A 26,021-nucleotide genomic window follows, 5' to 3' on the forward strand; every position below is an offset into this window, starting at 1 on the left:
ATCCCGTCCACCAACAGCTCGAGGTTCCCATCTATAAAGTGGGGAGTGAGTCTTCCTATCCTCTAGGTCATGTCTGCAATGTTAGGGCTCAAATACCACAGTGGAAGGGATAGTTCCTAGCTTCCAGTGGTGCACAGCCAGGATTTACATAGAAAAGCCCAGAAGTGGTGAGCACTTCCATTCCTCCTGCTGTGCGAATCCATCAGAAAGATGCCCAAGAACCTGACTATGTAATTAATAAGGTGGAGTGCAGTAACAGGTATTGGTTGAGAAAAGTTGCTGTGAGCCATGTTGTACTGGACACTGTGAATCTCATTCAACAAACTACTTCACATGAAAATGGGAATGCATTGTTTCTATTCATTCATGAGATATGGGTGTCACTGGCTGGACCAGGATTTATTGCCCATCATAAATTGCCCTTGTGAAGATAGTGGTGAGCTGCCTTCTTGAACTGCTGCAGTCCCTGTGCTGTAGGTAGACCCACAATGTCACTAGGACGGGGATTCCAGGATTTGAACCCAATGGTACTGAAAGAACTGTGATATAGTTCAAAGTCAAGATGGTGACTGGCTTGGAGGAAAATGTGCTGGTGGTGGTGTTCCCATGTATCCACTGCTCTTGGCCTTCCGAATGGAATTGGTCAGGGGTTTGAAAGGTGATATCTGAGGATCTTTGTGGAATGTTTGTGGTGCATCTGTAGATGGCATACACTACTGCTACGATTTGCAGAGATTAAAATTATCCATGATTATTGCCATCCCTTTAACATAAGGGTACATATTTCTTCTCATTTACTTTGTCCAACATTGAGTTTACTGTTAGAGGGACTGTAAACACACCCACTAGTGAACTTTTGCCCTACATTCCTCGTCTCTACCCAATGATTCTCCAACCTGATCCCCAATAGCAAGCTCATCTTCAACTATTGCACAAATGCTACTAACAGTGCTACCCCCTCTATCTTTTTGTAATTTCCTAACCATCTTGAATGTCAAATGCTGCTCAATGTTGAGGAATATACACTTGTCATTCTGCAGCCACGTCTCTGTAGTAGATCGTATTTGTTTGCAAGGGTCCCCAATTGACGAACATCCTACTTACAATTGCTCATACTCACGAACGCAATCCCATACACCGGTATAATTTTAAAGATCTGACATAAGAACAATTCCTGTACTTACAACAGGTATTTTATATTGTCCTGCATTGTGTTCCAACTTGCATACAACTCGACTTGTTAATGGATTCAGGGACGGAACACATTCGCAACCCAGCGACAGGAACTATCTGTACTTCAATTTGTGCAATCAAATTTTAATTGTTTAATTTGTTATGAATGCTATGCACATTCTGATACAGAGCCATTAGTTTTGTCTTTTTCTTATCTTTGTAGCATACAGTCTTGTCTGCAGGTGCAGTATTAGATTTTTTCTTTCTGGCTGTAACTCTAACAGGAGGACTGCACTAGTAATCGAAGCCCAATAATCCACAAATTGTACCATAAGTGCAAATGGTTTATTTAATTACCAATACAGTCATTTTTTTTCAATTTATTATTGTTATCTCAATCAAAAGAGACATTCACCAGGTTTCCTCAACTCAAAAACAGCTTGTTTATGAAGAAAGAAGCTTATGCGTTACGAATGGCAAAACTAGCTGTCATGTAAACTATTAGGTTTAATTAAACTATATCCCACTCAATCCTAAAATACACATTAATACACAGACAGAACAAGTCACGATGCTGCAGGGGTATTATGGATTGGAAAAAAAAAGGGAAAAGAGAACACACTACACACTGTAGATCAAGAGTCCAAATTAAAATGGCAGAATGACTTGACTTACTACAGTTCCTTTGGTTTCCAGTCAACAAGATCAAGTTGCTACTGGTCACAAAGTGATAAAAGACCCTCAGTTTGAATGAAAATTTGGTTCAGCCAAGATTGTTGGATTATGTTAACAGTTCAGCTTTCAAAGTTTATGAGGAGATCAGGAATATTGATTTCTGGAACATTCTCTGATTCCCAATAGATACTTCACTGAGATAATTGCTTCAGCTGGTTTTCTTTTACTCTTTAACAGTTTTATCTTTTATCTTTCACTGAGAGAGAAATGGAAATGTTTTCCCTCCTGACAGCTTTGCTAAAATCCTTGCTGAAACAAAAACCAGAAGTCCATTGGCTGTCGCTATGTAATGGCAGCAAAGATCCTATGATTTCTCCTTCAAGTTTGTTTATCAAGCCGTTAAGGCCCCAAATGCAATCTCTACTCTTAAAAACTTTAGGTTTTCACCTTCTCCCGTGAACAGTTTATTTCTAATAAACAGCAAATAAACTAAAATAAACTCCTTGACTCAACTTTTTCTAAGAAATCACATGATAAATTCCGCTTCAACTCAGTAACACCCAAGTAGTTCAATTTTCCAGTTCTCATAATTCTGTTTTACACATACATATACATATATATATATTTATATATATGTTTCTAGCATCTTTTCTGCCAATTTTTGATCCTAATTTCCCATATTACAATTTTATTTACCATGCCTCCACTCTGTGAAATACAACATATTTACACATTTGATCCCTTGCCTCTCTTATTTAGCTTGAACCCTTCTCTGCAGGGTGAAAATCTATCCGTTAGTACAAGTTATGCCTAGCACAGAAAATGGCTGTGGCTGCTGGAGATTAATCATCTCAGCCTCAGGAAGTCCTCAGAATAGCATCCTATGCTCAACCACCTTCAGTTGCTTCATCAATAATTTTCCCTCCATCATATAGTCAAAAGAGTGAATGTTCAGTGATGATTGCACCATATGTGGCTCCTCAGGTACTGAAGCAGTTCCATGCCCAAATACAGCAAGAACTGGGCAATATCCAGGCTTGGACTGATAAGTGGAAAGTAACATTCACATCACACAACTCCCAGGCAATGACCACTTTTAACAAATAAGAATCTAACCATTACCCCTTGAAATTCAACGGCATTCCTATCACTGAGTCCCATACCACCAACATCCTTGTAGATGTTGAGAATTCTGCAGCAGATTAACACACCTCCTATCTCCTCAATGCCTAACCGCAAGCCAAAAAACACAAGTCAGGAGGGTGATCGAATGCTCTCTAATTGCCTGGATGGGTACAGTTCCAAAACATGTAATATTCTGGAGAATTATCATAGAATCCCTACAGTGAGGAAACAGGCCCTTTGGCCCAACAAGTCCACACTGGCCCTCAGAGTATCCCATCTAGGCCCATCCCCGTATCCTCCCTCCTACCACAGTCCAAAGATATGTAGGTTAGGTGGATTAACCATGCTAAATTGCCCAAAGTGTTCAGGGATGTGTAGGTTAGTTGGGTTCTAGTGGGATGGGTCTGGGTGGGATGTCTGAGGGTCAGTGTGGACTTGTTGGGCTGAAGGGCCTGTTTCCACACTGTAGGGATTCTGTATATATAACCCACCTAATCTACAAATCCCTGAACACTATGGACAATTTAGCATGGCCAATCCACCTAGCCCGCACATCTATGGACTATGGGAGGAAACCAGAGCACCCGGAGGAAACCCACGGAGACACTGGGAGAATGTGCAAACTCCACACAGACAGTCACCCAAGGGTGGAATCGATCCTGGGTCCCTGGCGCTGTGAGGCAGCAGTGCTAACCACTGAGCCACCGTGCCCCCTTTGCATTTTTTCCCTGTACCCTTCCTGTGCCCAAAGCTACACACAATTGTCATTTAACTATTATCTTCCCAGAGTTAAACATTAGCTGTATTTTGGCACTCTTTTTCTCTAGGCATAAAGCCAAGGGCTCTTCTTTATGACGCCATGCTGACAAAGTAGGCACTGCTGCTTATATGTAAGTTGCAATCATTGTGCTATAAAAGTACGATACAAATAAGCATGCAGAAGTTAAGATAATTAAACTGCTGCCCAGATTTATAAGACAATAAGGCACAAGATGAGAAGTAGCCCATCCAGTCTGCCCTGCTATTCAATGAGATCATGGCTGATCTGATAATTCTCACCTCCACTTTCCTGCCTTAAATCCTCATAATCCTTGATTCCGTTTACTGATTAAAAATTTGTCTATCAGCTTTGAATATACTTAACAACCCAGCCTCTATAGCCTTCTGCAGAAAATAATTCCACAGATTCACTACCCTCTGAGAAAAGAAATTCTTCCTCATTTCTGTCTTAAATAGGCAACTCCATCTTCTGAGATTATGCCCTCTGTTTCTAGACTCTCCAATAAGGGAAGCAACCTCCCTGCATATACCCCATCAAGTTCCTTAAATATCTTGCATATTCAATAAAGTTATCTTTCATTTTTCTAAATTCCAATGAGTACAGGTACAATCTACTCACCCTTCCCTCTTAAGACGATCCCTCCAAACTCAGGATCAGCTTAGTGAACCTTCTGTGGACTGCCTCCAATCTCAGTATATCATTACTTAGATAAGGGGCCCAAAACTGTTCACAGTATTCCAGCAGTGGCTTGGTTAGTATAGTTTCAGGAAAGTCTCCTTATTTTAATACTCCATTCCCTTTAAAATAAAGACCAATATTCCATTTGCCTTCCTATTACCCACAGAACTTTGATGCCAGTTTCTTATTTAGTTCTTCATTTTCCCATTTCTTTCTTTCAGATAAAAGAAGTTGCAAGTTGATTAGAGATATAAGTCAATTGTGAGCCCTCAACTACCCACCATGTCTGTACGCCAGTCCACTTTCCAGCTGATGACATTTTTGCTGCTGATTCTAAGTATGGACTGCATGAAGGTATTGGGGATATATAGCTATGCTGATTATCCAGTCCAGTTGGCTGGTCTTAGGATGATTGTTATACTTTGCCTTTTACTTTCATAATGGGTGATTGTGCTCGTTTTGTTGCTATTGTCATCACTTACATTTCTTTCCTCCCCTTCTCCTGAAACAATAATTAACTTTCTGAGTTAAGATTCAACAGACCTGTTTTTTAACTACTTCTTTATCTGCCTGGCTATTAGTCATATGTGATATGACACTTAGCATTAAGTGCTCGCAGGCTAACTTGCCCTCATCCAACATATATGTTTCCATTAAGGAAGCCAATGTTTTGCCTTTGGTAAATGACGGTCACATTTTCTCCCAAATTTTATTCTTGTAATGTCTCCCTACACATAGGCAGCAAACATGTTCCCATTCTTTGCTGGTGTTCTTTTCGGCTACAAGGAACAATGCAATTAGAGCCTGCTATTTACACCTTTAAGGGTAGATAATTAGGCAAGCCAGTTTTGATTTGTCATTATCTAACTAACACAAGAAACTAAGGAGCAATGAATTAATGATTCACAGATATAGTAGGAACTGCCAATGCTGGAGTCTGAGATAACAAGGTGTGGAGCTGGATGGACACAGCAGGCCAGGCAGCATCAGAGGAGCAGGAAGGTTGACGTTTCGGGTCCGGACCCGAGACGTCAGCTTTCCTGTTCCTCCCTTGCTGCCTGGCCTGCTGTGTTCATCCAGCTCTACACCTTGTTATCTAATGAATTAATGATGATCAGACTAGTGGGCTTTGAGAGGACTTTGCCAGGACTTGGCTATTTGGCTCATCATATCTACTTCTCTATTCAATACAATCATGGCTGATCTAACTTTGACCTTAACTCAATTTTTCTGCCTGCCCCAATAATGCTTGAGTTCTTTGTAATCAACAACCTGCCTAACTTACCCTTGAATATATTCAATAATTCAGCCTCCACTCTTGTCTAAGGAAGAAAACGCAAAAGATTACTGACTATCAAGAGAAGAAATTTCTCCTCTTCATTGTTGTGAAAGCCTAGTTTATGTTTTATTTGTTTTAGAGTATAATCTTTGGCTTTAAGCATCTACCTTTTATCTGTAGGCAAGTGGAGGCATCTGACTGAGAAACTGAAAAGCAATTCTGATGAAAATGCAACTCAAAAACGTTTGGATTTATCACATTTAAAAGTTAACATACGTTGGTCTTGCAAGGCCAGAGTTCATAGTGAAAATATTGAACAATAAATGATCAATCTCTGAGCGTGCAATCAAGGCACTGGGAAATGAAGACACGCAATCAGATCCATAGCAATAGAAATATCAATAGAACTTATTCATGTGCTTTGCAGAATCAAAGAGTGGTGATGGAGGAAAAAATAATTGTTTCACATTTCTGTTTAAATCTAAGGCAAGTCACCTTTCTCTGGAGGTTTTATTTGCTGAAAGAAGCAGCAATTCATTTGGGTTTTGTAAGGGAAGAGCAGCTGGAGAATTCGCTGTACCTTGCAGCTTGTCGAGGAAATCTGCAGAGGTCCTCACTGAGCATTATGGCTAAGTATCTTGAATAGCTAACATGAAAATCACTCCACAGAAGCTAAAGGAGCAGACAGCGAAATAGCAGCCTTTGCATGTCCATATCCAAGACAAGGAGCTTAAGGGCCACCAATCATGAGATCTTTAAAGAAAATTGGAGGATTTCTTAGCCAGAAGCTAATCAAAGGATCCCAATGTTACTTATACATTGAGATAGCTGAAATATGGTTGTCCATAGGTCTGTGTTGTAGATAAACTATTACCAAGTACAATTCTGCAGTGAGTCAGACACAGCTTTATTAACAAAAGCTTTTGGGAGAAGCAGGGACCTCAAAGGGGCCTCACCAAAACTTCTCAGCTATTACAGACGATTTCAAAGGTTATATACATTTGCTGTCACGTGCCAACCTCCCCCTCAAGTCATGTACACAGTTCTTTAACCTGTTCCCAGTGTCTTGCAAAGCGGGTGACAGTTAGTCCTGCTATTGTTTTCATGTGCAGGATTTGTTGTTTCAGCGGATGTTTCATCCTGATTGTGTAAAATTTGGTCTAAAGGTCCACTTCCTTATCAGAGTTGTTGTGGAATTTGTTGTGTTGTTAATCTCTTTACTTACTCTTTCAGTTGTTAACCTCTTTACTTACTCCTTCAGTCCCCGCTTGTGGTCAGAGTCATGAGTACTTATGGCTTCTAGACCACTTACAGCCATTGTTCGAGTGTCTCCGTGTCACCCATCAAGGGGCGCTCAACAGTCTTGTCGGTGTGCACACTTGAACCTGGCATAATTCTTGCAGTTAAGATTTTACAGCACGAATTAAAGACAGCCATAACAACACAGCAAGCAATAACGATTATAATCAGTATAATCAAAGCATGCAGCAGGTATGTCCCCCAAGATCCACCTAGGAACCATTCGAGCCAACCGTCTCCTTTCCCGGGGCCTTGCCTGAAGTCATCAAGCTGCTTTCTTATATCATTAATGGCCTGGGTGATGTTATAGGATTCATCCGTAACGTGTGTTATACACTTGTCCCATACTATCGTGCACACCCCGCCCTGCTGGGCTAACTGGTAATCGACGGCATACTGGGTCTGCTGCGCATAGAGTCGTAAATTGGCAAGCTCTCGGTTTATAGCATCCAACCCCTTTGCCGTGCTATTTCCCAGGATGGTCAGTCCACAGACGAGGTAGTTCCTATTTTTGGCACTAATGACTTCCGCTGCTCCCCCCAGAGACAGGGCCCCGAGGAACCCGTAGCCAAGTGAGCACCCCAGTGTTACTGAGTCCTCCCAGTCTGCACAGAATTTCTCACTAATGGCTCGGGTCACTATCTTCCTACGGGTGTGTCCTCTCTGGGGGCACAGGACGGTAAGCGGTCCTATTGTCCCTACTGCAAAGAGGACTGGGAGGGTTGGTGTGGCTGTTGTGAAGGTCCCATTGAGGAGGAACACAAAGCCTTTCTTCACTCGATAGCATTTGACCTCCTGATTATTTTCCTGCATGAACTGTTTGTACCACCAGTTCCTTGGCTGGCTGGAGTTTCCGCCTGACCCCCCCAGTTGGTAGGTATCAAATGGATACATCCATGCGGCTGAACTAACATGGGTCCCGTTGCACTGTCCACAAATAAACTGTCTACCTGCAGTTACGTTTAGACATTGTTGCTCATCACGAGTGCACGTAAACAGGCCTCCGTGCATTTGGCAATGCCGGCGGGAGCACTGCGTCTGCACACAGGAGGCGTTCTTGGGGACGAGAGCGTACGCGCACCCCCATCCCTGTCCTGAGAAGCAAAGCAGGTAACTTAGCGGGTTTGAACATGTTGTGCCGTACTTTCCCCGAGTTCCTGCACAATTGGGGGACTTTGAGTTTATCAGCTCTACACATCTCCCTTGTATACCTCGTCAGTATGTACCGGTTTGGCCCACACAGGGTGCGTTTAGCGTATCTGCTGTGTATAGGTCAAAGGGGGTCCATCCAGGGGTGGCTACAAACAACGCCTCGACTGACCGGGCAAGTGGGTAGCACACGGTCCGATTACCGTGTAGATGTATGTGGGTCTTGTAAAACAAGTTATCCTCTAATCCCAACACCCCTGCAACCGTGACTATACAGAACATCGTGACCACATACATCATCTTAAACATGTTTAAACTCAAATGGCGAAAACTGTATCTTATCACTCTATGTTAACAATGTTCCAAAGGCTATACCGCCCGGGCACGACTTCCCACGGTCCTGATCAGCTTGCTTGGAGGTCTAGTAGAGGGTCGTTCTGTGAATCAAACATATCATTCAGGGTCTCAATTGGTGTCCGCGTATTCTTTAAGTTGGGACCAGTGTTTCCAGACGCCCTTCCCTCGCATATCTATGCAAGCACAAGTGTCTCCACTGATGATAACTTCATAGGGGCCATTCCATTTGGGGGTGAACCCAGGTTTTCCGGGTAGGGTCTTCACCGTAACCTTGCGACCTGCCGATGGGACCTTGGGACAATCCTCTAATTCCCTCTGTTCATCTTGTCCTTCCTGTCTGTCCCTCACAGTTTTGCACCAAACCTTCAACTGGGCGCTCAGTTCCAGCACATAGCGTCATATTCTATCTCGGAGCAGGCCGACGTTGGAACCCCCCGTTATGATTGACACGGGCAGTTGCATTGCTCTGCCGGTCATCAATTTGTAGGGGTTAATCCGGTTGTGCGACTCATGGTAGCCCTTAGTCTCATCAGTATCGCAGGCAGGACCTCTGTCCATCGTTTACCAGAGTCTTGCACAGCTTTCGCCAGGGAAGTTTTAAGGGTTCTGTTCATACGCTCCACCATGCCCAAGCTTTGGGGATGGTAGGGTATGTGGAATTTCTGTTTGATGCCCATCAGCTGGCATATGGTTTTTACCACTCTTCCAGTGAAATGGGTCCCCTGGTCAGAGTCAATCTGGAGCGGCACCCCCCACCTGGGGATGACTTCTTCAGCCAGGATCCTAGCTACTGTGTTAGCTGAGCAATTCCGAGTTGGATACGCCTCTACCCATCTGGTAAATTTGTCAATAATTACCAGGCAATATGTCTTCCCATGGGACTGGGGAAGAGGTCCCGTAAAATCTATCTGTATATGTACCCAGGGCCCCTTCAGGCGTGGCTGGTGTCCCATTCTGATCTTGACGGGCCTGCCCGGGTTGTGCTGGGCACATGTCACACAACGGTGACAGTATCGCGCTATGTCCCTGCCCATGCCTTTCCACCACCATTCTTTTCCGATACTGGTGATCATGGCGTCTCGCCCCCAATGGGACACCCCATGGTGTAATTGCATGAGGGTGTGTTGGACGCACTCGGGGGCCATGACCTTGTCGTTCAATCTCCAGACACCCCTTTTGTCCGGTGTAGCCCCTTGTGCCTTCCACCTAGCGCGTTCTCCTTCAGGGGTGTCTGCGTGTAGCTGGGTAATACTAATGGTGGGGCCATCCTCAGCAAATGTGGCTGATAAGGGTTGGATATCCTCTGTCTCCAGGGCTGACTGAGCTGCTTTGTCAGCAGCCTGGTTCCCTTTAAAAATGTGCCACTCGGGATTTTGTTTGTCTGGCTCCCTCTGGTGGGCCTTGACCTTCAGCACCGCAGCCTCCAATGGGAGCTCGCTGGCCTCTAGTAAGGTCTCTATTATTTGTCCATGTTTAATCGGAATGCCTCCCGTGGTAACAAATCCCCTTCTTCCCTAAACAGTCATGTAATCATGTACAATTCCAAATGCATATCTACTGTCAGTGTAAATATTAACCCTTCTCCCCGCCGCCTCCATGAAGGCCTGGGTCAGGGCAACTAGCTCTGCTACCTGGGCTGATAGGCCTCCTTCTATCCTCCCTGCTCGGACTACTCGTAGGTCCGCTTTAACTACCGCCCATCCTGTTCGTGGCGACCCATGTGCATATTTCAGAGAGCTGTCCACAAACAGGATTTCGTCTGGTGCCTCCAGGGGCACATCTTTTATCCTCCTTTCTTCTACCTCATCATCTACATTCCCACATTCGTGTGGCTCACCATCTCCTAATATGCCTTCCACTGGGTTCTCCCAGGTGTCCCGCAAAATGATTATAGATTTGGTAGGTGGCAGGAGGACCGCTTCCCACTTTGCCCTTCTCATGTAAGAGACGGACCATAATCTCCCCGTATTCAACATTTCTACCAGGGTGTGTTTGGTATGTAAAATAATATTCCCTGTCATTACTATTGGCTCACTAACCCTCACGGCCCATGCGGCACAGTCCAAGGCGGCTATACACCTGGGTAGACCGTTCACCACGGGTCCTTCTGCAGTAGAGTAGTACCCTATGGGTCGTTGTTTGTCTCCATGGACCTGGGTCACCAGCGCTGAGTACAATCCTCCCTCATTATTACAATAAATGTGGAAGTCTTTACAGGCAGTCCCAGTCCTGGAGCTGACATTAACTCCGCTTTTAGTTTTGTATAAGTTTCATCTTGTTCAGGCCCCCAATCCACGGGGTCCATGGCTGGTTTCCCCCCTTTTACCAGTCGTTGTATTGGTTCTACCAATTTGGCAAACTCAGGGATAAAATTCCTGCAGTAATTAAACAAGCCCAAAATTTTCCTCACACCACGGACTGTCCCTGGTCGTGGCATTTGTTGTATAGCGGTTTTCTTATCCACAGGCATTTCTTTTGTGCCTTGGGAGATCAGATGTCCCAGGTACAGGACCTTAGTTTTCCCTATCTGGGCTTTCTTCGGACTTGCTTTAAGACCCTTGTCCTCCAAGTGTTTCAGGACTAGGCATAGTGTCTCTTGGTGGCCAGGTTTGGACTCCGAGGCCAGTAAGATGTCATCTACATATTGGAGTATCATGCTGCCGTGGGGCAGTTCGATTTCCCTGAGTATATCGCTCATTGCCTGGTGAAAGATGGCCGGGCTGTTATGGAATCCCTGGGGGAGTCGGGTCCACGTGTACTGCTTGTCCCCGACGGTAAATGCAAACTTATCTTAGGAGTCACGACGGAGTGGGATAGACCAGAATCCATTGGCAATGTCCAGTACAGTAAAGATTTTGTGGGCCGGGGAGAGCCTGTTCAAGATTGTGGATGGGCTGGCCACAATGGGGTACAACTTCGGTGTGACCTTATTCAGGGCTGTGTAATCAATTGTGAGTCAGTAACTTCCATCAGGCTTACTCACTGGCCAGGTGGGGGAATTGGTGGTACTTGTGGCTTCTCGGAGAATTCCCCTTTCCACTAGCCCTTCAACGATTTCCACAACTGCCCTCCTAGCCTCCGGTTTGATGGGGTACTGTCGGTGTGGTTTATGTTCTGGGCCTTCTACTACTATGGGGTCGATTTTAATTAGCCCGGTATCTAGTTTAGTTTCTGCCCATACCCCTGGGATGGAGGTGCAAATGGCGCCAAACCCATTGTCCTCCAACTGCCATCACGTCCTGTCGCAGATGCGGCTTGGACAATTTCCAAATGGCTTGCATAGGCTCCCATTTTCTCCTTTCTCCCATCGGGACGGGGCCAAATTAATTTGCCTTTCCCGCAATCTATTAGTACCTCATACTCTTTCATCAAATCGTTTCCCATGATAGTTCCTTCATTATTTTTACATGCATAAAATCGCATTGGCATATACAAATTATTAATTTCCACGAAAGTGGTTTCGCTCAAGTACGCAGGGGTTTTTTGCCTGCTAATGCCCTTTACATAGATCATTTTGTTAGTTGTGGGCAGGGGTAGGTCAGTGATAGATATGGAGGCTCCTGTGTCCACCAGCATCCCACATTGTCTGCCCCCTACTAGTGCAGACACGTAAATTCTACCTTCCTTATTACCCGTGCCCGAGGGGGCTGCCGGATGTCAGTCCGTCTCCCTTTGAGAAGTTGCGGTTGTTGGTTTACCATGTTTTCCCCTCAGAGTGGCCCTTCTTGCTGCAATGTTGGCAAGTGCTTCCAGACCTCCCTTTGTTCTGTTTTGGGGCTCTACATTCCCTGGAAAAGTGCCCCGTCTTGCCGCAGTTGTGGCAAGTGGATTTCGGTTTTATCTTTGTCACGGCACCTATTTAGTCGAATGGGGGGTCTTTCTCCCATCCCTTCTTTAATTCCAGATGCCCATTCTACCAACTCGTCATAATCTCTGGTGGCAATTACCCCCATCTTCAGGATTGCCTGGTGAGCGGGTGATAACCCATCTTTGAATGCCTGTATAAATGCCCTGTCAGTACGGTTTGTATCTGGCATCCCTGAACATTCTTGATATACCCTGAACAATCGTTCCCCATATTCAGATGCCCCTTCTCCCTTCTGTTGTTTTGTGTTTGTGATTTTGGACCAATTGGTGGGGGCATTTCCCAGGACCCGTTGGATTTCGGCCTTAAAGCGGTTAAAGGCTTCGTCTTGTGCCTCTCTTTCGGCTGTTAATTCTACGGCATGAGTCCACCGTCCACATCGGTAATCGTGTTTAGCTTGATTTGTGGCATCAGCCTGACCAGATCCGTCCCCCATTAACTGCCATTTGTCTTGCGGTCAAGCCGCTTGGACAAGTTGGTGTATATCTCGCAAGTGTAATTGGTGCCCCACCCAAATAGTGTCTAATTTGGCCCAGAATTTTGCATTGGCGCTTCTAGGTTGTAACTTTCCCAGGGACGCCAATATCTGTTGTCTTTCTCCTGGTGTGAAGGGCTGATATCTTGCGGTTGGGGCTGCCAGGGTCCCGCCCCAGGTTACCGGGGCGAGGTTAACTTCCTCACTCAGACTCTCCTCTGGGGCAGTAGGCCCTTCCCTGGGATGGTATGGGGGCAAGGGTCCCCACTGACCCTCTGCTAAGAACTGGTTCCTTTTTTCTAATTCCCTAATTCGTGATTCTAGGATCCTTATTTCCTCTGTCCGCCTCCTTGTGGATTCTGATGTTTGCCCTATAAGGCAGGCCAATTGATGTACTAAAAGGACTGCGGTTTTCTTTGACCTATCTTTCTTCTGTCCTAAGAGCCAATCTCGCTGTCGTTCTAGGGCCTGGGACGGATCCCAACCCCCCTTTTTCATCTGTTTAATGAGTGAATGTCTATCTGTCATATATTGATTAATGAGAGACCCCGGGGGTCCCCATTGATCTTCCTTCCCCGCCATGATAAATGATAGGTTTATACTCATGATCTCCCCCGATCTCTCGACTGCGTTTAACCCACCGGCCACGCCCTGTTTGTGTTTTCCCACCGGCTGCGTCTCACTCGGGGTTGTTCCTATCGGAGTCCGGCAGTACCTATTGTGGGAGTGATCAAGTCCCCTATCCCACTTATTTCAATTCTCTCTCGGCGGTCTCACAACATTACACTCTCATGTTACGTTTGAGTATCACATCCCAGGTACCTCTTCTCCAATCTCTACGCCCACTTTAGGGTCCTGACCTTCGCGTGGGGGAATCTCTTCTTAACAACCGGTTCAGGCTGCGTGTTAGAGACGGGTACCTCCTTGTCCGTTTTTGCTCAACTCAAACAACAGACAGTCTCACATTCACACTCAACAGATTATTGAATACTGTGGTCCAACTCACTTAACTTTGTGTTCGGTATCCTGTCCCGGTGTCCGGGCCGTGGCCACACTGCCCGGACCGTGGACAGAATCCTGCCAACTACGCCAATTTGTTGTCGGTAAAATATTACCAAGTACGATTCTACAGTGAGTCAAACACAGTTTATTAACAAAAGCTTTTGGGAGAAGCAGGGACCTCAAAGGGGCCTCACCAAAACTTCTCAGCTATTACAGACGATTTCAAAGGTTATATACATTTGCTGTCACGTGCCAACCTCCCCCTCAAGTCATGTACACAGTTCTTTAACCTGTTCCCAGTGTCTTGCAAAGCGGGTGACAGTTAGTCCTGCTATTGTTTTCATGTGCAGGATTTGTTGTTTCAGCGGATGTTTCATCCTGATTGTGTAAAGTTTGGTCTAAAGGTCCACTTCCTTATCAGAGTTGTTGTGGAATTTGTTGTGTTGTTAATCTCTTTACTTACTCCTTCAGTCTGAATGTGTCTGAAAGGGTTAACACGGAGATGTTCCATACCACCATCCACTATGATGATGTCATATGTAGCAGTGGGCAAAACGATTTAGGATCACAAGAAATTGAGACCTAGCATCTGGTTCTCTTCAAAATCTCTGGAACAAAGCCAATCAAATCAATGTACACCATAATTAGTTACGAACATGCAATAAACTACATCTTGTTAATTACAAGTGACTCTTCTAGCTAGATTACAAAGTGATTTTTATCTATAACATGAGTTGAAGCAAGCCTCATAATACATTTCCGTTCCAATCTTTTTACTTGTCCACTGACATTAATTTCACTGTCACTCCTGGTGTTTGACCAGGTATTTGCTAAAACTTGTTTCCACAGCCATATCACATTCCTCAGTGACTGCTTCTAGCTCAGACTCACCCCAAGTGAATTCCAACTGAAGTTTCATCCCTTGTGCTTTGAATCCAGCCAGGATCACAGATATCTCCGTGATGTTCAATGTTCCATGGACAGCTGCTCTCGGTGCATCCTGAGATCCACACTCAGTGCCATGCGGCATCACATGCGCACTCTCAACCTTTCTCTCCAACAGCATCGCAACACACTGACTCAGGATTGCACCACTTCGCAGTTCCACTTCATCCTTAGCTCATTTGATGTGCTAATAAGAATTTTTTTCTCTTCTTTTCAGGCATCAAGTCACACAAGATGCAACAACTCAGAGACACACATGGCCCTTTAGAAGCTTCCTCCCGTCCCCTTCCCTCCATCAACACTACCTCCTGTCAGGTATTCACCATCCCTCCCAACCTTCTGTTCTCCGATGCTGAATGTTTTGTATTCAGCAAAGGTCTCAGCTTTATCCTTCCACGTCCGCACCTTAATAAATTTCGGGCATGACATGATGTCAAAATCTTCTTCCACTGTCTTTACTTCCATGTCCATTTCTTTGGACAAAAGTCCTATCCCCATCCCACAGACCCCTTCGCCCAGTTCCAACACTTTCCCTCCACCTGGACCCCTCCCTCCGGCCTTATACCTGCGCTCGATCTGTTCATTGAGAACTATCATCGTGACATTGTTCACCTCAGTTTCTCTACCCCCTCACCCAATCCAACCTATCTCCTTCTGAACTGACTACACTCGTTGCACTCAGATCTAACCCTGACTTTGTTATTAAGCCTGCCGATAAGGATGGTGCTGTTGTAGTCTGGCATACTGACCTCTCCATTGCAGAGGCTGAGCACCAGCACTCAGATACTTCCTCCTATCTTTCCTTGGACTATGACCCCACTATGGAACATCAGGCCATTGTATCTAGTACGGTCAGTGACCTCATTTCATCAGGCGATCTCCACCCCACAGCCTCCAAGCTGATAGACCCCAGCCCCGCACAGCTCCCTTCTACTGCTTTCCAAAAATCGTCAAACAAGACTGTCTGGGCAGACCCACTATTTATGCTTGCTCCTGCCCCACAGAACTCATCTCTTCCTACTTTGACTTACTCTTGTCTCCCTGGTCCAGTTCCTGCCCATGTACTTCCAAAATTTCTCTGGAGCTTTATGCCAGTTTCAGAATTTTCAGTTTGCAGGCTCCAGCCACCTCCTCTTTCCCCATGGATGTGCCATCCCTTTAAACATTCACCCCCAACCAGGATGGTCTCGGGGCTCTCCGCTTCTTCCTGAAGGAAAGGCTTGAACCATCTCCACTTACCACCACCCTCTTCTGCTTGGCCGAGCTTGTCCTCACCCTCAACAAATTCTCTCATTTTCTTCAGGTCAGAGGAGCAGCCATGTGTACCCGCATGGGCCCTAGTTATGCCTGTCTCTTCATGGGGTACATGGAACATTCCTTATTCTAGCCCCCACCCAAAGCTCTTTCTCCAATATATCGATGATATCATCATTGCTACTTCCCTCTCTCGTCCAAAATTGGAAAAGTTTATCAATTTCCCTTCTAAATTCCACCTTGCCCTCACTTTAACTGGTCTGTCTCTGTCTCCTGCCTTCCTTTTCTTGACCTTTCTGTTTCCATTTCTGGGGATAGGCTGGTCACTAATATCCACTATAAATCCATCGACTCCCACAGCTACCTGGACTAACCATCTTTGCACTCTGCTTCCTGTAAAGATTCAATTCCATTCTCCCAGTTCCTCCATCTCCACCACATATGTTCCGATGAGGCCAATTTCAACAAGAGAGCCTCCAAAATGTCCACCTTCTTTCTCAACCAAGGATTCTCCAGCTCCCTTGTCGACAGGGCCCTCAATTGGGTCTGACACATCTCCCGTACTTCCGCCCTCACCCCTTCTCTTCCCTCCCGCAACAGCGATAGTGTTCCCCTGTCCTTATCTTCTGTCCCACCGGCATCCACATCCACAAGATCATCAGACACCATTTCCACCACCTCCAGCAAGATGCTAACACCAGACACATATTCCTCTCTCTTCCCTTGTCCGCCTACCGGAGGGACTGTTCCCACTGGGACACCCTAGTCCACTCTTCCTTCACTTTCAACACCCCCGCCACAGTCCCGCAGCACTTTCTCCTATAACTGCCACAGGTGTAACATCTGCCCATTTATCTCCTCCCTCCTCGGTATTCAAGGGCCCAAACATACCTTCCAGATGAAGCAGCATTTCACCTGCACTTCACACAATCTAGTCTACTGCATTCTCTGCTCACAATGTGGTCTCCTCTACACTGGGGAAGCGAAGCGTAGACCAGGTGACTGCTTCACAGCACATCTACATTCTGCTTGCAAAAAGGACCGTGAACCTCCAGTTGTCTGCCACTTTAACACACTATCCTGTTCCCTGGCCAACATCTCCGTCTCAGACCTGCCACAGTCCTCCAATGAAGCTCAGCGCAAGCACCTCATTTTCCACTTGGGGACCCTGCAGCTCTCCGGATGCAATATCAAGCTAAATAACTTTAGGGCCTGAAGTCTCCTATGTCCTAACCCCCTAACCCACACACCAGGCCTTGTTATCACATAGTTTGCTATTACACACTACTTAGCCACTAACAATTTCCATTAACAGCTATTCAACCTCCTAGCCAGATCATTTTCAACTCCTTTGTCTGTCCAAGTGCTCTTCTTTCTCTTTGGGCTCTATCCCCACCTATCGTTTACTCCTTTTGCTCTCCCGACCCTGTCTTCTGCACATAAATTGACATTTTCCTAGCTACCATCAGTTCTGTGGAAGGGTGCACCGGACCCAAAGTGTTAACTCTGATTTCTCTTCACAGGTGCTGCTGAGCTTTGCCAGCAACTTTTGTTTTTTGTTTCTGATTTACGGCATCCGCAGGTCTTTCAATTTTTATTTGTTAGGATGTGGATTATTTTGACCACTCATTAGAGAATGCATAGTTAGCTGTGATTAGAGATCTTCAAATCCATTGAGTCATAAGGCCATAGAGTAACACAGCATGGAAACAGACCCTTCTGTCCAACAAGTCCATGCTGACCACAATCCCAAACTGAAAAAGTCCCACCTACCTGCCTATATCCTTCCAAACATTTCTTATTCATGTACCTATCTAAATGTTTTTAAAATGTTGTAACCGTAACTGCATTCACCACTTCCTTTGGAAGTTCATTTCACACATGAACCACTCTCTGTGTAAAATAAAAATGACCCTCATGCCTTCTGAAAACCTTTCTCCTCTCACCTTAAAAATATGCTTCCTGTCTTGAAATCCCCCACCCTAAGGAAAAGATGCTTTCCATTTACATTATCTATACCCCTCATTATTTCATAAACTGCTACAAGGTCAAACTCTTATGCTCCAGTGAAAAAGGTCCCAGCCTATCTAACCTTTCTTGATAACTCAAATTCTCCATTCCTGGCAACATCCTGTTAAATCTTTTCTGAAGCCTCTCCAGCTTAATAATATGCTTCTTTTAGCAGAGAGATCAGAACTGGATACAGTACCCCAGAAGAAGTCTCACCAATGTCCTGTACAACCTCAACATAACATCCTAACTCTAATACTCAAAGATCTGAGCAATGAAGGCCATCATGCTAAATACCTTCTTAAGCACCTTATCTATACGTAATGCAAACTTCCAAGAATTATGTACCTGAACCCCTAGGTCTCTCTGTTCTACAACATTGCTCAAGGCCCTACTTTTAGTTGTATAAATCTTGTCTTTGTTTGTTTTACCAAAATGCAATGCCTTGCATTTATCCAAATTAAATTCCCTTTGCCACTCTTCTTCACCCCATTGACCCAATTGTTAAAGTTCCCTTTGTAAGGTTAAGATAACCTTCTTCACTATCCACTATGACACCACACTTTGTGTCATTTGCAAATGTATTAATCATGCTTTCTATGTTCTCATCCAAATCATTTACATAAATGACAAACGAAAGTGGATACCTGTGGAACACTGCAGGTCACAGGCTTCCATTCTGAAAAACAACCCTCCACCATCACTCTCTCCTACCATCAAGTCAATTTTGTATCTAATTGACAAGCTCACCCTGAATCCCATGTGATCTAACTTAACTAATTAGTCTACCATGTGGAATCTTGTCGAAGGCTTTACTAAAGTCCAAATAAACAATGTCTATCATTCTGCCCTCATCAGTCTTCTTGGTTACTTTCTCAAAAAGCCTTGATCAAGTTTGTGAGACACAATTTCCTTCGCACAAAACCGTGCTGACCATCCCCAATCAATCATAAATTCTCAAAATGCCGATCTTTTCTGGACAGCTCAGTGCCTGCCTTGTATACTTTACTTTTCAGCCTAGTGCTAGAGATCTGTGTGTTGCAGGTTTTGCCAAGTATTTATCGTCCATTCACAGTTGCCCATGAGGAGATGTTGGTTCGTTGCACTCTTGAACATCTGCAATCCACCAACAATGCCATTAGGGAGGGAGTTAGATGATTTAAACCCAGCAATAGTGAAGGAACAATGATATAGTTCCTAGTCAGACTGTATCTGGTTTGGAAGAGAACTTGAGGTGGTGGTGTTACCATATATCTGCTGCCCTTGCCCTTTTAGGTATTATAGGCTACAGGTTTCAAAGGTGTTGTCTAAAGAGCCAAAGTAAATGGAGTCATATCTTGCAAAATGGAAAATGGTTTTTATTGGAGGTCAATAACTTCACTTGTTGCAGAAGTTCTTAAGGGTAATGTCCTAGACCCAATCATGTACAGCTTCTTCATCAATGACCTTCCCTCCATCCTAAGGTCAGAAATGGGGATATTCGCTGATGATTGCACAATGTTCAGCACCATCTGCAACTCCTCAGATACTGAAGCGGTCTATGTCCATATGTAGCAAGATCTAGACAACATCCAGACGTGGCCTGCTGAGTGTCAACTGGCAGACAATGGCCATCTCAACAAAGAGTGAATCAAAACATCACCCATTGACAATCATAGGCATTAACCATTGTTGACGTCTCCACCGTAAAACTCCTTTGGGATTACCACTGACCAGAAACTGAACTGGGCTGTTCTATAAATTAATGGATATGAAAAGGTCAATCCAAGTTAAGCTGATGTTCTGCCCAATCTCATACTTATTGCAGCCATTGGTAAAGCATCAGACAGTTTGGGCAATTTTACCAGCTTAGATGGACAGCATCTTGCCTAGTCTCCTTGTGGAGACACATAATTCTTACCTACTTCTTGCCTTAATAGTTAATGTGCCTAAGAGTTAGTGTAACCTGTACTTAGTTACTGGAATGTAATATACCACATTCTGTTACCTAAGACATTTTAGTGAGAGATTTTAGTGATTCATCCTTCACTATGGATTCTTGGACACACGATGAGACTAGCGTAAGGAAGAGTACAAGTGCTCAGGCCTTCTCATCTTTGTTGTAATTTGTATATAAATAATGTTGCTATAAGGGGTGGTTCTGGGGCTTAGAATTCTGTGTCAAGTAGCCCATCTCCTGTCTCTCCAAAGTCATCAGCTTGCTGTAACACGTTTTGGATTACATCATTCCCTGCACCACCCCATCCCAAGAATTCCACAGTCCCTGCTCAGATTATTTATATGACTCTTGCCAGGCCAGACTCTCATTCATAACCACAGTACCAGAAAACAGCAGTCTTCCCATAATTAAAAGCATGTCACATTCAAAACTCCAGAAAACATCTAAGGTCTAAACCACTCTTTTTTGCTTTCTTGTTTTTTCTCTTAACAAGAGGAGGAATTACATTGGAAAATGCCATATGGAAGCAGGATATAGAAAATATTTATTAAAAAAAGTTCATTCCTATTCATAGCATAAGAAATATTCAGCATCTGGATCCAAGCAAAACAAGAAAACCTACCCAGCTTCAGCATCAAAGTCAATAAAGGAACAAACTGAAGAAGAGCAGACACCTTGGACCGACAGGCTGGTGCAATGTGGCTACCAGAATCACAGCTTCACCCCTGAAGAAAGGTCAGAGGGAACATTCCTTATGAAAATGATCAAATGGCCAAAACCACCCAACTCCTCTGTGCCCTTTGAGAAAAGCAGCAACCCAGCCCGTGTTGGCTTTGTAATTTTAAATTCTGCAAAGACTTTCTATGTGGGAGATCAGTTACAAGTGATGCTGCAGATGTATGATTTTGAAGGTCACCCAAAGCGATATGGAGGTGACTATCTCCAAGCTCGGATCCACACCCCAGCTTTAAAAGCTGGTTCAGCAGGAACGGTTATAGACGACCAAAATGGAATTTATCGTATCAATTTTAATTTATTTTGGCCGGGGAAGGTTAAAGTTTTTGTTTCGTTGGTTCATCCCAGTGAAGGGATCCAAGCGCTTATAAGACTACGTGAGGAAAGGCCAGAGAGAGTGTATTTTAAAAGTACCTTCAAATCAGGAGCTGTCTCTGAGACCAGTGTGTGTAATCTTTGTTTGTCTCAATCTCAACCACTCTGTAACTTTACTGATCCCAGGACTGGGGAGCCCTGGTTCTGTTACAAACCTAAAGAACTTCCGTGCTCTGCTCGTGTCACCCACGCAATGGGAGGATATCAAAAGGGCCTCTTAATAGGAGAAGAAGATCATTACTTCCAAAGGTAGGTCACTGAACAATTTCTTATTTACAGTTTGCTTTCTGCTTTCCTCACGTAAGACGTGAAAGTTCTTTGTAAAATCGTTGCCCAGTTCTGGGGTTTTTATTTATGTCATAACAGTTGCAATTTCCAATTCTAAAGGAGAGTATTGGCTGGCACTTGGTGCTGCAAGGCAGCTACGTGGGCACCAGGAAGTCATTCACAGCATGTGTATAAAACTGGAGGCAGTTCTGAGGAAGGGTCACTGGACCTGAAACGTTAACTCTGATTTTTATTTCTTCTTCACAGATGCTGCCAGACCTGCTGAGCTTTTCCAGCAACTTCTGTTTTTTGTATAAAACTGGAACCGCGCTGTAATTCAGAGTCCTCATATGTACAATTCTGCGCATACTTGATGATTTTTTGCCAGAATAATTGTGAGGGGCAATGACCAACCCCAGTTTGCCATGCCCCTAGATTGAGCAAATAACATGCCTTGCCATGGATGAACAATAGGCAATCATGAACCAAAAAGGATTGGAAAAAAATGTGTAAATAATCAACCAGAAGGTTGGCCCCATTATGCAGAAACATAGTCCAAAATGACAAAAAAAGAGAAATGGTTGACCAGAAAAACATGGATAAATGAACTCTCAACCATTTATTAAAAGGAGCTTAAAATTACCCTGTGATAAACCCCTTGTAAATGTGCCTGGTAACACATAGCTGGTGTTAACAGGCCTGGAAAGATATTGACTCCATTATGAGGCAGTTACCATTCCATTAACTACAGATAAAGGCATTTAAAATTAAATAATTTTAACATGAAAAGTCATTTTATTCGTCAATTTCTATTAGGAGAGAATACTGAGCTTTAGGATTGATGTGATATTGCCTTTCTGATAACGATGTATCTTGTTTGGAACGTGATGTCTGATTTCGGCCTCTCAGTGAGGGAGCAATCAGACCTTTCTTCATTTCTTTTCTGGCAAAACTTGGCCATTAAATATTAAGAGTACCAATTAGTTGCTTTGAGTAGAATACACATCCAATCCCATTTATTTTGTTTTGTTTTAGTGTCTACCCTTGAAATAGCATGGACCTGGATAGATTGGCACCTCACTTCTAAGTTGATTAATAGAATAACCTTAGTCCTTTATTTCTGAGCCTCTGTCCTCAGCATCTTCCCATTTCCTTCTTTACCTCTAATAGGTCTCCCTTAGTTGCCTTTCTCAACTTTTTCTGATCTTTCCAGGGGTCTTACAGATAAAGAGAGTACAATATCTGCTGCTGGTTTCAATCTTTTCAGTAGCTGTGTCTCGTACTTCTCTCAATAGCCTCTGACCATTATTGCTGCACCCAGAATTTGTAGGGATTCTCATGTTGAACTGGTGCCAAAAAACCTATTTTCTACATTATATTGCTGTTGAAAACACGAGAAAAATTTATGTCTTGTTCAAGAGGTACAACTGGATATGTAATAGTGGTGTGAGTAGTAACGATTGCTGAATGACCAATCAGTCCATGAGAAACTAACCTATATTAGCAGAATGATGGCAGATTTACAACCAGTAATTAGATTTTTAAGCAAAATCCTTGAAGATATTTTTAAAACATTTGTTGATATTTCAGCTTCTGCCTTAATTCCTGTCCATGTCCCAAAATTTGTTTCACTTTGTATAAAATTTTTGTAAAGTGATTGATTTTAATGCTTTTCATTTCCTGTTTTCCTGTCTGTGAGGATTTTTCAAATTGTGATTGGTTACTTAGTGACGTCACTACAGCTTCACCCACGAATTCCCATAAAATGGCACGACAATGAATTGTATTTCAAGAGGGTCTATTTTCTTGTCATGGAAGTCAATGAATCCCATAACGAGGTAGTTTTTGAGGTCAGCAAAATCCATGCCATCATGTGCAGACATCGACATTTTTATTTTCTTTTATGCTGCATAAATACGATAGGTTGGTCAGCACAAAAGGTCTAAAGTGCAAACAGCCTTAAAAATTCTATGCGTTGTGTGTCCAGTATTGTACTCTTTTCCAGGAATGTTATTTAAGATTTAAATAGGGATTTATTTTTTGATATCATTCTTTCCCCAACTACCTGTTGATATCTTGATACTGATGCCCAGAGGTTTGAAACATATACTTGAGGCAGCATGGTGGCTCAGTGGTTAACACTCTGCCTTGCAATGCCAGGAGCACAGGTCCTATTCCACTTTCAGGTGACTGTCTGTGTGGAGTTTACATATTCTCCCTGTGTCTGGGTTTCCTCGCACAGTCCAAAGATATGCAGGTTATGTGGATTGGTCATGCTAAATTGTTCAGGGATGTGTAGGTTAGTGGAGATATGCCATGAGAAATGCAGGATTTCAGGGAGAGGGGTAGGGGGTGTGGATCTGAGTGAGATCCTTTCCAGAGGGTTGGTGTGGATCAGTTGGCTAAATGGCCTGCTTCCTCATGGTAGAGATTCAATGACAAACAGTTCCGAGGAAGGGCCATTGGACTCGAAACGTTAACTCTGTTTTTTCCTTCACAGATGCTGCCAGACCTGCTGGGCTTTTCCAGCAACTTTGGTTTTGTTCCTGATTTACAGCATCCGCAGTTCTTTCGATTTTTATTAGGGGTTCAATGATTGTGCCTTTGATGCTGAATTGTTAAAACCTCCCTGCACGCCATTCAGTTTGCAATGCAGTCAAAGCAAAAAAGTGTGAATTGGTGCAAAAATACTGCAATCATCTGCCGCTGTTTTGGCTAACTTTACTGGTCAGAAGTGAAAGGAATAGTGTGGGCTACCACCATCACCATCCCTGGATATGTTCTGTCTCACGAGCAGGACAGGGTCCAGCAGAGGTGGCAGCACAGTTGTGTATAGTCAGGGGGAGTTGTCCTGGGAGCCCTCAACATTGACCCCACACACCACGAAGTCTGATGATACCAGGTCAAACATGGGCAAAGAAACCTGTTGATTACCACATACTGCCTTCCCTTAGCTGAACAATGCTTGGAGAAATCACTGGGGTGGCAAGGGTACAGAATTTATTTTGGGTGAAGAATTTAAATGCCCACACTAAGTGTGGCTTGATAGCAGCACTACTGACTGACTTGGTAGGGTCCATACAGGACACAGCTTCTAGACTGGCTCTATGGCAGGTGGTGAGGGAAACATCAAGAAGCAAAGACATACTTATCCTAATCCTCATCACAAATGGATTGCTCCATGACAGTATCAGTAAGAGTGATCATCACACAGCCCTTGTGGGGACAAAGTCCTGCATTTACATTGAAGATATCTTACATTGTATATTGCAGCATTATTGCTGTGCTCAACGGAAAAGACTTCAAATCGATATAGCTGCTCAAGACAGGAGATCTGTAAGGCGCTGTAGGCCATCAGCAGCAGAAATATGCTCCAACACACTCTGCAACATCATGTCCTGGCATATCTCCACTTTACCATTGCCATCAAGCCAGGGGATCAATCCTGGATCAGTGGAGACTGCAGGAGGGTATGTCAGGAGCAGCGCCAGGAATGCCTAAACATGAGTTCTCAACCTACTGAAGCTACCAAACGGAAATATTTGTGTGCCAGACCGTATAGGCAGCAAGTGATAGAAAGGGTTACGTGATTCCATAATCAATGGATCAGATATAAGCTCTCTAGTCCTGCCACATCCAATGGTGGTGGACTATTACACAACACTGGCAGTTAATCCAAAATCTGGAAAATTTCACACATAAAGCAGTATAAATCCAACCCGGCCAATCCCCACCTCATCAGTCTACTCTTGATCATCAGTAAAGTGATGGAGATGTCATCAACAGTGCTATCGAGCAGCACCTGCTCAGCAATAAACTGCTCGGTCAGTTCTGAGGAACGGTCACCAGACCCGAACCGTTAATGCTGATTTTTTCTTCACAGATGCTGCCGGACCTGTTGAGCTTTTCCAGCAAATTCTGTTTTTGTTGTTGTTGTTGTTGTCGTTGAACTGCTCAGTGACGCCCAGCTGAGTCCCGCCAGGGCCACTCAGCTCCTGATCTCATTACAGCTTTAGTTCAAACATGGACAGAAGAGTTTAATTCCAGAGTAGAGGTGAGAGTGACAGCCCTTGACATTTAGGCCACGTTTGACCAAGTGTGGCATCAAGGAGCTCCAGCAATGGGAATTGAAGAAATTCTCCACTGGTTGGAGTCATACCTAACACATAGGAAGATGGTCATGTTTGTTGGCAATCAGTCATCTCAACTGCAGGGTATTGCTGCAGAAGTTCCTCAGGGTAGTGTCCTCAGCCTAACCATCTTCACGTACTTCATCAAACACCTTCCCTCCATCATAAGATCAGAAGTGGGGATGTTCGCTGATGGTTGCACAATGTTCAGTACCATTCGCGACTCCTCCAATATTGCAGCAGTCCATGTTCAGATGCATCAAGCTTTGGACAATTTGCAATCTAATTCCAAAAAGTGGCACACAAATGTGGGCAATGACCATCTCCAATAAGAAACAATCTAACTGCTGACCGTTGACATTCAATGGTGTTATCATCACTGAATCCCCCACTTTCAACATCCTGGGAGTTACAACTAACAAGAAACTCAACTGGACTAATCTTATAAATACATTGTCCACAAGGGAAAGTCAGAGGCTAGGAATAATGAAGTGAGTAACTCACCTCC

At 44.1% G+C, this 26,021-nt stretch overlaps 1 protein-coding gene across 1 annotated transcript in view; it reads left to right on the forward strand.

Moving 5' to 3' along the window:
• The first annotated feature begins 4,714 nt into the window (after window positions 1-4,714).
• LOC109919038 (NXPE family member 3-like) overlaps window positions 4,715-26,021 on the forward strand; it is a 35,394-nt gene continuing 14,087 nt past the window's right edge. The window contains exons 1-2 of the mRNA XM_048603243.1: window positions 4,715-4,786; window positions 20,581-21,365. Coding sequence (XP_048459200.1) covers window positions 4,715-4,786; window positions 20,581-21,365 — 857 coding nt within the window. The remainder of the gene's footprint in view (window positions 4,787-20,580; window positions 21,366-26,021) is intronic.

The sequence above is a fragment of the Rhincodon typus genome, chromosome 11 (genome assembly GCF_021869965.1).
Source record: "Rhincodon typus isolate 14 chromosome 11, sRhiTyp1.1, whole genome shotgun sequence".
Taxonomy (NCBI): Eukaryota; Metazoa; Chordata; class Chondrichthyes; order Orectolobiformes; family Rhincodontidae; genus Rhincodon; species Rhincodon typus.